The sequence below is a fragment of the Protomyctophum parallelum genome (genome assembly GCF_964188405.1).
Source record: "Protomyctophum parallelum genome assembly, chromosome: 12".
Taxonomy (NCBI): Eukaryota; Metazoa; Chordata; class Actinopteri; order Myctophiformes; family Myctophidae; genus Protomyctophum; species Protomyctophum parallelum.
The window spans coordinates 17,865,839-17,881,421 of NC_139712.1; the positions used below are offsets into that span (position 1 = coordinate 17,865,839).

At 41.5% G+C, this 15,583-nt stretch overlaps 1 protein-coding gene across 1 annotated transcript in view; it reads left to right on the top strand.

Annotated features, from left to right (window-relative positions):
• The window catches only part of mllt10 (MLLT10 histone lysine methyltransferase DOT1L cofactor), a gene marked incomplete at its 3' end in the record, with an annotated part of 87,239 nt that overhangs the window by 13,483 nt on the left and 58,173 nt on the right, over positions 1 to 15,583 (top strand). Inside the window, 3 exon segments of the mRNA XM_083777662.1 lie at positions 254 to 363; positions 990 to 1,093; positions 1,664 to 1,757. Coding sequence (XP_083633788.1) covers positions 254 to 363; positions 990 to 1,093; positions 1,664 to 1,757 — 308 coding nt within the window.

Consider the following 15,583-nt stretch of genomic DNA (forward strand, 5'->3'; position numbering starts at 1 on the left):
CCTTTATGTGTGTGTGTGTGTGTGCGTGCGCGCGCGCATGTGTCTGTGTGTGCGCGCGGCCCACTGTGAGTGTATTGGTTATTTGTGTGTCATGCCATCACGTGAATGAATGCGCTGTAATTTGCGCATTATGATGTGTGTGTGTTTTAATGCATACGTCTTATTTGGTCCTCTCAGTGTGCGTATGGGTTACGATTTATGACGACTTTTCCACTGTGTGTGTGTGTGTGTGCGTGTGTGTGTGTGCGTGCAGGCTGGGCCCATGTGGTCTGTGCGCTCTACATACCTGAAGTGGAGTTCGCCAACGTCTCCACGATGGAGCCCATTGTTCTGCAGTCGGTACCACATGACCGCTACAATAAGGTAACGCACATGCACGCACGCACACACACAACGCATGCAGCGCACACACGCATGTAGTCTATGCACAGAACCCACACTTGTGTGCTCACAAATTATGTTCTGTATAGAGCGTCGCAGTCCCGCACCTTTCATGACGACGCCAGGCCCAGGAAATAATCCCCAATGAATTTTTCCCATAGACATTTCAAAACGTATTTATTTAAAGACCTTATAAGCGTGTCGTATGAAGCCAACTCGAGTTGTGACAAATCATGACAACAAACACAATATTTTGGACCAAACAAAGAAGAAAAACAACAAAAAAAAGTGTTGTAAGCAGCCGTTTTCTTCTTCTTTCAAATTATTTGTTCGCCCCGAAAAGAATTGTTGTCATGATTTGTCACGACAAGAGTTGGCTTTGTACGAGGCTTAAAAGGTCTTTAAATAAATACTTTTTGAAATGTCTTATGAGGAAAATGAACGGATAATAATTTCCTGGGCCCTGGTAGGGGGCGGGACTGCGACGCTCTATAGTTTGACACTTTAACTTTTGTGTGTCTGTAATGGAAATGTGTGTGTGTGTGTGTGTGTGTGTGTGTGTGTGTGTGTGTGTGTGTGTGCGTGTGCGTGTGCGTGTGTGCGTGTAGACGTGCTACATCTGTGAGGACCAGGGCAGGGAGAGTAAAGCTGCGAGTGGTGCCTGCATGACCTGCAACAAACATGGCTGCCGACAGGCCTTCCACGTCACATGGTGAGACACGGTTCAAATCACTCCCAACTTTATTGAACCAAACATGGCTGCCGACAGGCCTTCCACGTCACATGGTGAGACACGTTCAAAGCAACTTTATTGAACCACAGATGGGGCTCTCGATAACGTTTTTAATGCCCTACTGATCATAACAACAGCGTCACACAAAAGCTTTGAAAGTAGCAGATCCCACAAGCTCGACATATGGCTTAAAATATAAAATTCAGTTCTTGTTTGGCTTTTAGACTTTTTCAACAAAAAAATGGCCAAATAATATATAAGGAAAAGACTGACAAATTTCATAACTTCATACTTAAAAAAACTAAAATAACAACAATACGCACTCACACGCACACGCACACACAGCACCACTTAGTTCAGAGTTCAGACAAGTCTGATTTTTGAAAATGTAAGAACATTTTTGAGTGAGCATTGTCCAATATGGACAATGATTATGACTATTACGCAAAAAATAATTGCAATTATCTCAAATAATTGAGATTAGGTAGCCTATTATGTAATAATTTGTGATCTGACTAAATTATTGTGTGTGTGTGTGTGTGTCTTCAGTGCCCAGTTTGCAGGCCTGCTGTGTGAGGAACAAGGGTCAGATGCAGACAACGTGAAATACTGCGGCTACTGCAAATATCACCACAGCAAATTGGTAAGTCCCCCCCCCCCCCCTTTTCTGAAGAAGCTGTTTCTATGTCAGTCGTTTGTTTAAAAAATAGCAGGCCTACAAGCTCGTAGCGCGCCACTCGGTTAACCAAATGGGTTAAAGCGTTGAATTCCTTGTGTTAGTCTGAGAAAGATATTTAGATTTTCTATGTCAGTGGTGCTTAAAATAGGACCCCAAAATTTTTATATAATTGGCTGCGGACCACCATCTGAAAATATGTGGTTCCAGGACCCCCCCAGAAGCAAAGATTTGAGTTACAAACGTCCGCTGTGAAAGAATATATATTCAAAGATTTGCACCACATTTTCACAAATTTTCAAAAATAGCAGACCTACAAGCTCGTAGCGCGGCACTCTAAAAGTCTAACATAATGCTTAAAACACCAAAAGGGGTTCCCGCCAACAATGGGTTAAAGAAGAAAATTGGCCATTTTATTTGACTCACCCTCACATATATCGTCTCTGTCGGGTGGAAACGTAATATTTTAAAAACTATTACTTTTCAGGATTTTTTTTTTTTTTTTTTAATGGCAAAAGTAGCGACACGTTTCCAGCATTTATGTGACGCTGTAGTATCAGCAAGTAGGATGTTAATTTACGGGGGGAAAAATCACAAAAAGTTCAAATACGGTGAGGTTTCTGCCCAACGGCAACGATATATTAATCTGTCAAAAATAATCCCCTCACTCCACGGTCCAGCGGTTGTTCGGCCCGATGGTACAACAGTGTTATTGTAAAGCGGTGCTGTGAATGGCCCGCCGCTGCAACAGTGTTATTGTAAAGCGGTGCTGTGAATGGCCCGCCGCTACAACAGTGTTATTGTAAAGCGGTGCTGTGAATGGCCCGCCGCTACAACAGTGTTATTGTAAAGCGGTGCTGTGAATGGCCCGCCGCTACAACAGTGTTATTGTAAAGCAGTGCTGTGAATGGCCACGGCGGCTCGTCATGACTAGGGATGGAGCTCGTTAACTTTTATTGATAACGAGCACCTTATCGATCAGGCTTATCGAGCCCACTATCGAGCATTTTCTATTATTTAGTGGAAAGACGGGAGACAATAAATTCTGAACAGAACCAGTATCTTTTACTAGAGCCATCAAATACAGTACGTTTCTAACAGACGGAAGGCAATTGACATTTTTACCAATACAATTATATTAAAGAAACTGGTTAATATGTTTACAGTCACTTTAAAAGTGTCATTTTGTTTACCCGGGCAGCGCTGGTTGGCAGGTATCAATACACTTATTAGACATATTTGTGCCAGCATGGATGATTTATGCTCGATAACAGGCTTGATAAGCCCAAATCTTATTGATAACGGGTACTCAATAAGCTTGTTATCCATCCCTATTTATGACCCATCTCTTCCCCATGTCCAGGCCACTCTGTAATCACCGACCCTCGGTAATGGAGGGGCATTGATTTCAGCCCCTGCAGTGTTGTGAATCTTGGACACAAGTGGTTGATAGTTGATAGTACCGGAAGTATGAGTGCAGTATCAAGGTTTTTGCATGCATGTGTGACACACAACTGTGACACAATGAGAAATGGCTTTCACCTGACTTGGTGAGTCTTTAAAGGGGTTCTGTCATTGAATCTACCCACACTCACCCCATATGTTCTCTCTCTGTCAGAGAGCCAAACCCCCCCCCCCATGCCCCTCCAATGCTTCTGCTTCAGGATCAGCTGGCCTGGTATTATACAGACGGAACTGGCGTGCGCTCTAAATAAACAGCGGTTCCAAAACATTTTAGCTCGAGACGCAGATAGATGTTCACCTGGCTCTGACCCAATCTAGTGAAAACAAAAGATCTACAAGCTCACAACAACGCATCGCCGATTTTCATTTGGGAAATGTACTTGTTGTGACCCATAAACATTGGTCCTCGACCCAATCATGCTTTGGGGAAACTGCTCTAAAAGCATATTTTTCTTGGTGGAGTTGTTTATGTCCTCTTATATAGTGGAAGATGAACGGCTGGTTGTTGTTGGCTTTAGTTGAATCCAAGTGAATCTGTTGCAGCGAGAGCACAGGCACAATGTTTTGAAAAGAGACGTTGTGAGCTTGTTGACCTGCAAGTTTTTGGGCTACAGTAATAGAGGGTATGCGCATGCTTAAAGTGAATGGCACATCGAGTGGCAAAGCAACATGCAAAGTGAGTTTAACATTGTTTAACGTTGTTAAACAATGCAATCAGATAGGACCTTTCTGTTTGGATGCATGGGCTGTCAAGGCCAGAAAGTAGTTTTTTGCCACTCAGTAGGCGTTCCTGCGTAACTTCCGGGTTTCATGATGATGTCACACGCATACCCTCTACACCCCCCCCCCCCCCCATGTGGATGCTGGGGTTCAAGTGGTTAAAAATAATTATAGGGTTTGCACCCATAGAAAGGGTTTTATGTGTGCAGGGGCGCTTTGGATATTCAGTCACAAAAAAGCATCATAAGTAGCTGATCTCCAAGCTCGAAAAGCAACACGTTTTGAACTACCTTTGCTGTGTTCTTCTGCATTTGAATCCTGAAACGGGACAGTTTTGGACATATGTTGGTTTCCACCCGACAGCAACGATGTCATGTCCATAGCGCAACGTTTCAAACCAGCCATCGCCGTGCTCAAACGTCCTGCTTTATGTTAGCTTAGCTGAAACAACGTAAACATGGACTTCTCATGGTCGTCTGTGGCAAGGATTCAACGCCGGTTGTCGGACAGAGACGGGATAATAATAATCTTTATTGTCCCGAAGGATATTCATCTTCACAGGTCTGTTCAACACCAACAACAAAAACAACACATAGTACAGAAAAACATAACACCAAGACAAACAAAAACATGAGTTCCCCAGGATTTAGATCCTCCTGCGTTCCTCTCCAAAAGGTTGTACCGTGTCCAGCTTGAAGCGCCGGCCAGCCAGGAGCGCTGGGAAGGGGGGAGCGCACGGCACCAGCGTGTCTTTTTATTTTATTTTTTATGATTTATTTGAATGATTTTTCTTTTTGCGGCTTTCGCCTTTTTTATATTTTTTATAGAGGGACAGACAGTAGGCTGACAGGAAATGGGGAGAGAGATGGGGGGGAGACATGCAGTGAAGGCCGTCGGGATCGGGAGTCGAACCCGCGGCACACTGCCAGACTGGATTACCAGCCAAGGTGCCTGGACCGCTGAGCCACGGCACAGGCCGGCACCAGCGTGTCTTTACCAAAAGAAGTTGCATGGCAGACTGGGCGCTGCCAGCTCCAAAGGCGCTCTCTGTGGACCCGGCCCCTTAATAGTGTCACATGATCTCATGGCGTTTACAGAGGCCCTTTTTTCATCCCGGGTAAATATTTCTGGGGGGGAAACCGAGCCCCCTCCTTACACAGCCCAGGAAGTCCATACTGACACCAGACCTCCACACCGGACGAGACCAGAGACCAGGGGGGCCTGGGGACTGTGTCTGGGTCACAGAGATGAGGAAGGGGAAGAGGGGAGGAAGGAGGCGGGGGGCATAGGGGACTCTCTAGTGGGTTAGTGGAAGGTAATTGTCCTTAGTAAAGAACCACAGATCGATCCGTTCAGGACAGAGTGATCAAATCTGTCTGGCCTCGCTTATCAAAAAAACATTAATTTTTCAGGCGTATTGTTGTGCTTTGCAATAAGAGATTGGAGGTATTGTTTTGATAGTGGATATTATTCATGAATAACTGGGTGCACAGTACACATAGTATACTGTAGTTTACAGCAGCCCAAAAATCTGCCGATAGATCTGCTATTTTTCAATAGCTAAAGCATAACATAATGCTAAGACCAAAAGAGGTTCCCGCCCAAAATGGGTTAACCCCCCAAAATAATATTTGAACTGCGGACTCCCCCCCCCCCCCCCCCGACAAGCACTTGGAATTGTAGGACTTGAGGCATCACATTTGGTTTGACTGGTGGGTTCCACAGATAAATGTTGTGAAAACAGCCGATCTACAAGCTCACAATGCCTTGTGAGCCTTACCTATTTCTTGCCTATTTCCTATTCATTTAAAACCAATGTTTGATCGGTTTTTATAGCATTGTTTGTTCATTACTTCTGACGCAATAATGATCTTTTTTTTGTCTTTCTTACTTTTTTCCCTTTTTTGAGGTATTAAAAAGGTCCTTAATACTTTTACCGCCATTGCCAAAGCCCGCCATTGCCGAAGCCCTTCGGCAATTGAAGCCTAATTTTGATACTAACGCTTGCCGCCATTGCCGAAAGCCCTTCGGCAATTGCTTTTTATAGTGCTACTCATGTTATCCGGTTAGCTAACGCTAATCGCCTGTATCTCCTATTCCTTGTCCCAGATGGCATTTTTGGTCAAAACAGCGTTTCTTTGACGGCACAGAGCCGACGCTGTGGAGGTCTATAGTGCACCGGCATAGACCGATCATGTAAACAAAGGTTGTCTTGGCAACGTAAAGCTGGCCGGGATAAGCCCACTTCCGGTCGAGGCAAAATGTGGCTTTTCAAAGTAAGAGCTCAAATTAAAAAAATGCTGGCGTGAATTAGGTCCTAATTTTTCAATAAATGGTAGCAGTAAATGTGTTAATTTGTCATTTCACTGTCATCTGTGGCCCCCCAAAAAATCATGTCCACCGTTCGTTTACCACTGGTGTCCAGTACCAACCACGTCACAGTTAACACATTTAGACCTGACGTCGAAAAAATAATAATATATATATTTACTGAAAAAAACATGTTTCTATGTCAGTTGTTCTCAAACATATTCATGTCAAGGAACCCCAAATATATTTGACATTGGCCGCTGACCCCCATCTGAAAATATGTAGTTCCAGGGACCCTCTCAGTAGCAAAACATTTAGTAAAAACTTGCTCTGAAAGAACTATATTCAAAGATTTCAGGCACATTTTCACGATTTTTCAAAAATAGCAGACCTACTGTACAAGCTCGTAGCGCACCACTCGGTGGCGTGCTACGAGCTTGTAGATCGCCCAAAATGTGTTAAGCTGTGCATCTCACAGCTTGACCCTCCATATAGTTGCTGTCGGCTGGAAACCTTTCATGTCCAAAATGCTTATTTTTTTTAATTATTGTTTTAAAACCATTATACCAAAAATAGTGAAAATACATGTTTGATAATGACCTGTCCCTCCCCCTTGCATGTTTCATAATTAACTGTCCCTCCCCCTTGCATTGGAATTGTTTGTGTCATTTTAGCCTTAATGTATTTTTGTACCACGTGCTGTTTACATTTCTGACTAATAAAGTATTCAATCAATCAAATGTTGACCTAAAAATGATTGAGTTGAAATATAATATTATAGTATATAAACATACACCACATGCACTCCTGTAACTTAAGAATTATTTTGTGTTTTCAAAATTGATGATTTAATTATAGTTGATCTCATCATATATTTTTTTCATAATCGATTAAGCATAATAAATTAATTTGGTTAACTGTTGCATTCCATAGTTGATATGATTACCTTTTAGGCATTGGTTTTTAAGATTGATACATTAATTAGAGTTATGGTTAGACACTGTTAGCATGGGTAAGTTAAGTTTAGATGTGGTTTTGAAGTGTTTGATTTATTTGGTCATTTTGTTTGCTTTATTTCAGATAGGAGAGTGTAGAGAGACAGGAAATCCAGGGCAGAGAGAGGGGAGACATGCGAGACATGATGGGAGTTGGATTCGAACTCGGGTCCTCGCAACACACAAGGAGCATATGGTCAGTACACTGACCGACTGAGACGCCAGGCATGGCTTTGACGGTGATGAATGAATTTACTGTCCATAGATTCTTTTGTTAATATGGTTAAAGTTCAGACATGGTTTTGGTGTGTTTTTAAATTCATTAATTGTAGTTGATGTTAGACTGTTTGACGGTTGAATTAATTGATATAAAATAAGGTCTAGGTACTGTCAGAATGGTTTAGTATGTGTTTGGTTGAATTAATTAATCCGAGCTAATGTTAGACCTTCTGTATGGCTAAGTTAAGACATGGATCTTTGTGTGGTTTCATTAATTAGTCTGAGCTATTGTTCGACTTTTAGTATGGTCACTTTTAGTCATGTTTGGGGAAGACCTTCACCATTTGGTGGATTTCTAAAACTTCTGATGGCCTATTATACTATAGCTGCCAATATTGCACTGTGACAAATCAGGAGATTTTGTTTTTCTTGGACACACACACACACACACACACACACACACACACACACACACACACACACACACACACACACACACACACACACACACACACACACACACACACACACACACACACACACAAATAGAAATAGCCGAGCTGCAAGCTGCGTGTCACTCTAAAGTACTCCACTCACTCACTCACTCACTCACTCACTCTCTCACACACACACACGCACACACACGCACACACACACAAAACGTATGGAGCAATGACTGGACCATTAGCACTTCTTAGAACGGTGGAAGAAATGGCAACGAATGAGGCATTGCGGCATTTTACACACTGAGCTGCAAGCTCCCAACGTGTAATTTTTGATGCGTGCCACTCTAAAGTACTACTCACTCACTCACTCACATTTTCCGATGTTAACAAACGCTGATGGAAAAACCCATGCTGCTTTAATGATTGGGTTTGAATGGCTTTGGACGGCGGGGCATGCTGCCATTAACCCATTCTGGGCGGGAACCCCTTTTGGTGTTAGCATTATGTTATGCTTTAGCTATTGAAAAATAGCAGATCTACAAGCTTGTAGGTCTGCTATTTTTGAAATATTGTGAAAATGTGCCTGAAATCTTTAAATATATATTGTTACGGGGCGAGTTTTTTACTCAAATCTTTGCTACTGGGAGGGTCCCTGGAACAACATATCAGATGGGGGTCGGCAACCAATGTCATATTTGGGGTCCTTGACATGAATATGTTTGAGAACGACTGACATAGAAACATGGTGTTTTTCAGAAAACTGTCGGGATTTAGAGGACATTTTTTAAATGTTGACGTCAGTCCAGAATGGGTTAAGCTGGGGACTGTACGGGTGACGGCAACGCAGAGAGAGGGAATCAATGGGCTACGGATAGAAACGCTGTTAACACACTGACTTTCATCAGGTTCTACGTGAAGGATGTTTACGCCGCATTAAAGGCTGCTTTATACTTTTACCTTGTAGAGCACATTTCAACAATCAGGGAATTCAAGGTGCTTTAAATACACAGAACATCAAACAAGGAATGACAATTTATTATGCAATGCATAAAACAAAAGAAGATTAAAATAAAAAAACTCAAAAATAGAAACTCAATCAAAGGCAAGCGGCAAACAGAAACGGTCTTTAGTTGTTTTAAAACATTTCGTTTTATGTCTAGGCCTGAAACTATCTATTATTTACTCCGCAATTATTCCATACACTTTTCAAGTAATTCTTTGAGAGAAAAAAACACAAAACAAAACAAACGATTTAATCTTGCTAATCGACACAGTTGTCTTTAATTTTATTCTTGAATACCAATGAAACATCACAAACGTCTAATGGCATAATCTACTAAATTGATCAGTCTGATAAACCACTTAACTCTGTATTGCAATTTATTGTACAACGGTCATGTACAATAGCTTGTAGATCAGCTATTTTCACTTATTTGTTTCACAATTAAATTAATTGATGCAAAAGTTGTGAAATGATCATGATGTTTATTTGAAGTTACGTTGCCCTACATAGAAATGTCTGGAATGGCATGTGTTCAGTCGTCGGTACGGTGCGGTGCTGGTGTGGAGGTGGATCCACTCATTGATTTGTCTGCATTAGTTTTGTAATCAGCAGCGCTGGGGATTCCTGGAACCCAGCAGTGTCTGATTACAGATGTTTTCCTCCACATTGATCGCAAACCCTTCGTTACACAGCCAAACCTTTATTGTTTACACAAAATTAAAAGCGCTGTTTGTTTGAAGCGTAATCAGATTAACCCATTTTGGACTGGGGTCGATAAAAAAAGAATGCTTCTAAATCCTAATTTCTTTCTGAAAAACCCATGTTTCTAGGTCTATGGTGCTCAACCTTTTTCATGTCAAGGACCCCCAGAATTATCTCTATTGGGCCACTGACCCCCATCTCAAAATATGTAGTTCCAAGGACAGCCTAGAAGCCAATATTTTAGTTAAAAATGTTCGCTCTGAAATATATATTCAAAGATTTGCGCCACATTTTCACAACTTTTCAAAAAACGCAGACCTACAATCCCGTCCTAAACCGATCCTTTTTTTTATGACTATAAGAAAGAATGCCGTGCAAACTCGATGCGAGGTGTTGTGGGCTTGCAGATCGGCTATTTTCTATATATATATAGGCCACTTTGCCGTCCCATTACCTAGAAGCAGCCAATCACGTCTAGGTGACGAACTGTCGTCTACATTTCACAAGTAGATGTTTCATCATGTTTCACCTGACAAAAACAGTGGCGTATATACTTGAAAGCCATACTTGAGTCAAAGTAGGCTATAGATAGCTTACAGATATTTTTTCACTCCAGTACAAGTTCAATTCTTGGGCACTTGGGTCAAAGTGTTGTACTACCGTAGTTCACATGTACTTACAAGTTCAATTCTTGGGCACTTGGTTCAAAGTGTTGTAACGTAGTTCACATGTACTTACAAGTTAAATTATTGGGCACTTGGGTCAAAGTGTTATACCGTAGTTCACATGTACTTAAAGCAATATTTGGTGTTGAAAGTACAAAGATCTTTTCATTGTACAAAGCAACAAACAAAACAGCCAGAAATGTCGTCTACTTCTACTACTTCTGCCGCTTCTCACTACTTTCAGAATTATGTCGTTTTCAATTAGTTCAGAGTTCACGATTTTTCATGACATTCATTTATTTTTTCTTTTAGCTTTAATGACCTAAATTACACCCAAACGTCCTGAACTTTGAACATTCCGTGGATTTTCTGTGGTCTGGGGTTTTCTGTGTGTTCTGAAGCCTTTTGAGCTGCAACGAAAACAGCCAAAATCCATCAACAGTGACATCTGCTGCCCAGGCCGTAGCGTAACGGTCTGGGCACCGGACTGGTGATCCAGTCGCGGTGTGCCGCGGGTTCGACTCCCGGACCCGACACGGCCTTTACCGCATGTCATCCCCCCATCTCTCTCCCGTTTCCTGTCAGCCTACTTTCTATCCCTTAAAAAAAACCAATAAAGGCGTAAGCCACAAAAAAATATCTTAAAAAAAAAAAACAGTGACATCTGCTGGCAAATTGTTATGTCATATACGGGATATACGGGGACTGTTACATCACAGTCCACAGTCAAATCAGAGCACTTGTTAGAGCCTAATTATTCAGAAAACCCCAGACCACAGGAAAAGAAATGGGTGCAATTGAGCTCAGAAAATCTAAAAGAAAATCACCAGACCTTTCAATTCATGTAGCTGGGTAGCTTGGCATTCAACACTCCATTTCAGTGCCACAACATAAAAGAGAACAACAGATGGGTTTTGAGTGTAGTCCATCCGTCACTTGATGCCATACATCCATTATTTCCGAGTTTTGGGAGGATGTTGTCCATTGCATCAAAGACAGAATTCTCCCATCTGCAGCCATGAAGTATGCGTATGTTTTAGTTTTTTGGGGTGGATTTTTGTCCACTTGAAGGTTTTACACGGTATGTTTCTGTCATCCTAAAATAAATAGTGGTCTGGGCTGAAAGATGGTATAGGCTTCGTACACACATAAAGAACAACTGTTCTGTGCTCTGCCTGTGTTTCATGGCCGCCTCAATGCTTTTCCAATGGAAGTCACGTGGTTTTGACCAAACACTTGATTGCCCCCCTCCCCCGCATCAAACAAAAATGTTTGGTCAAACCATGTGACTTCCATTGGAAAAGCATTGAGGCGGCCATCAAACACAGGCAGAGCACAGAACATTTGTTCTTTATGTGCGTACGATGCCGTAGAGCTCTCAACTAATGGTTCATGATATAATAGAGCCTGTGCTCAGCTGGGTGTGGCTCGGACAATCAAAAATACAAAAACCTTTCATCCATATGACACTTCACCTTGCACGTCTGCCTCTAAAAAGGCTCTGAAAAAGATGCTTCCATGCCAGGGAACCGGGCGTAGAACACACTGAAATATCTACTTTCATAGACAGTGTCTATTTTTGTCCTACACAAACTGTCTGAACAAATGAACAAATTGACGGTGTCTATTTTACGTCATGATAATGAATACGATGATAAGAACGCCCCTCACAACAAATGGTCAAATGGTTCAATTTTGTTCATGTCATATTGTAAAGTGTGGCTCCCTGCCTATCTAGTTGAATACCCCTGCTATATACAATAGAGTCTGGAACTACTACATAAAAAGCAGAGAAAGGAAGCCGTCATCTGTTTGTCATTTTCATCCACGAAAATATATTTTAAAAATGTATATTTTTAATTTCTTCTAATCACCAAGCTATGTATGCTTTGAATAATTAGATTTTCAGCATGAAAAGCCGCACGTGACTGCAGCTACACTGCTGAGGATAATTCATACATTACCTACACTGCTACATTACCTAACCGTTTGCTCAACAAAACTGCTGATGTACGTATGCTGACTTTATATGTCGATATATCGGCCAGTCCCTCATATCAGTCGGGTTCTATTTTTTTAATGAAAATGTTCTGATATGGACACAAGGCGGCCAGTTAATCTTGAGTCAGAAGTTAATACGAAGTAATACATCGTCTCAGTCGGGTGGAAATCTCATATGCCCCAAACTGTTCGTTTTTAAAACGGCAAAAGTAGCAGATCTACAATATAAGCTCAAGTCAAGTCAGGACTTTTTGATGCTTTTGTGTGACGCTGTAGTATGATCAAGCAGGGCGTTAATTTACAAAAAATAAACTAAAAGTTAAACATATGGAGATATCAACGATATCTAATAGATCTCCAGCAGCAGTTTGGAGATATGAACCTTGGGTGTATGACGGAATGCGGTCGTCCGCCTCTGGCTGCATTTACCAGCGATCGCAGTCGGCAAATGAAAGCTATATTAGTGCGAGTTAATCAGCCATGCCTGTTGGCGTGTGTAATAACATACTGTGTACAATAAGAATGATCGGTTCCACCTATTCCCGTTCACATGAGTCAGGGACGCCACCTCCATTCTCCTCGCTTTCAACAATCAAATTAACCCATTTTGAACTGAGATCAGATTCTAAAAAATGTCTTCTACAACCTGACAGTTTTTTGAAAAAGCTATGTTTCTATGTCAGTCGTTTCTATGTCAGTCGGCGTGCTATGAGCTTGTAGATCTGCTATTTTTCAATAGCTAACACCAAAAGGTGTTCCCGCCCAAAATGGGTTAAGCCCATCAGTGTTGACATTAAAGTGCATAGTGGTTACAGTCGATACTCGTTAATTCACAACTCCAACCTTTTTCCAGGCTTTTATTAAGCAAAAGATTGTTTGTCGAGATGGTGAGATGTTGCATCTAGTACGGCTGCATGTAATACTATTGTGCTCTAAAAGAGCTACCATGTAGTTATTTGTTGGCGTTAAAAATAGTCTTGCACAGCGATTTCGGGTCGATTGCTGTTAATTTTCCCCTTGTATCGGTATCAAATTACCTGCCAGGACAGACACTACATATGGTGTCGCCTCGGATAAACTACTAATATAAATTGAAAATAGCTTAACCCATTTTGGTCGGGAACCCCTTTTGGTGTTAGCATTATGCTATGCTTTAGCTATTGAATAATAGCAGATCTACAAGCTCATAGTGCGCCACTGAGTGGCGCGCTACGAGCTTGTAGGTCTGCTATTTTTGAAAAATCGAAGAACGACTGACATAGAAACATAGCTTTTTCGGAAAACTGTCAGGATGTAGAAGACATTTTTAGAATCTGATCTCAGGTGAAAATAGCTTAATGTCAAGCCCTTCACGCTGTGGGCTGAGAGAGAGAGAGAGAGAGATTGTTTATTGTCCACTTGTCGATTATTTATTTTCGGCTAATTCCGTTCAGGGTCTCCACATCTGCATCTTTTGATTATTTATAATTCAGACATTAATGTCTATACCTTGATTTCTTTCTTCAATAATTCTTACCGAAGATGGAAATGTTGACAAAGTTCAACCCCATACATTGTTGAGTGGAGCCCCTCATGGCTCTATGCTAGTGTCTCTTCTGTTTTCACTCAACATTATTACTCATCTTTCTTTATTCTTTATTACTTTATTAACAGTTTGGAAAGGAAAGTACAGTTCAGTCTGCTGAGGCCCAGTGTTGTTTTTGGCAGCAGATTTTAGTTGTAGTCTCTTGAATAGTTATCATTTTGTTTTAGTCACCTGGAATGTCTTAATGTTAGTCTAGTTTTAGTCGACTAAATATAAGATTTTCGGGTTCTATTTTTTTAATGAACATAATTTTCACGAAAATGTTCTGATATGGACACAAGGCGGCCAGTTAATCTGGAGTCAGAAGTTAATACGAAGTAATACATCGTCTCAGTCGGGTGGAAATCTCATATGCCCCAAACTGTTCGTTTTTAAAACGGCAAAAGTAGCAGATCTACAATATAAGCTCAAGTCAAGTCAGGACTTTTTGATGCTTTTGTGTGACGCTGTAGTATGATCAAGCAGGGCGTTAATTTACAAAAAATAAACTAAAAGTTAAACATATGGAGCTATCAACGATATCTAATAGATCTCCAGCAGCAGTTTGGAGATATGAACCTTGGGTGTATGACGGAATGCGGTCGTCCGCCTCTGGCTGCATTTACCAGCGATCGCAGTCGGCAAATGAAAGCTATATTAGTGCGAGTTAATCAGCCATGCCTGTTAGTGGCGTGTGTAATCACATACTGTGTACAATAAGAATGATCGGTTCCACCTATTCCCGTTCACATGAGTCAGGGACGCCACCTCCATTCTCCTCGCTTTCAACAATCGAATTAACCCATTTTGAACTGAGATCAGATTCTAAAAAATGTCTTCTACATCCTGACAGTTTTTTTAAAAAGCTATGTTTCTATGTCAGTCGTTTCTATGTCAGTCGGCACGCTATGAGCTTGTAGATCTGCTATTTTTCAATAGCTAACACCAAAAGGTGTTCCCGCCCAAAATGGGTTAAGCCCATCAGTGTTGACATTAAAGTGCACAGTGGTTACAGTCGATACTCGTTAATTCACAACTCCAACCTTTTTCCAGGCTTTTATTAAGCAAAAGATTGTTTGGCGAGATGGTGAGATGTTGCATCTAGTACGGCTGCATGTAATACTATTGTGCTCTAAAAGAGCTACCATGTAGTTATTTGTTGGCGTTAGAAATAGTATCGCACAGCGATTTCGGGTCGATTGCTATAAATTTTCCCCTTGTATCGGTATCAAATTACCTGCCAGGACAGACACTACATATGGTGTCGCCTCGGATAAACTACTAATATAAATTGAAAATAGCTTAACCCATTTGGTCGGGAACCCCTTTTGGTGTTAGCATTATGCTATGATTTAGCTATTGAATAATAGCAGATCTACAAGCTCATAATGCGCCACTGAGTGGTTAATTCATCGAAGCATTTAATGACAAATACAGTGCAGCCAGTTTGTCATTGGAGTGAGGTGGAGGTGCTCTTTGAGAGCGGTTTTGTAGGAGAGTAGGGATTCACATTCCTTTATGACTGTTGGTAGGGCGTTCCACATTATTTTTGTGGCATAGGAGGAGAACGAATGTAACCCCCCCCCCCCCCCCCCCTTTTTTTTAAGCCAAATTTGGGTTGAATATGATTAGTGGTGTGGTGACATTTTGGCAGTAGTGTGACAGTTACAGGGGTGTCTATGTGTTGTAGCGTATCTGGTAAAC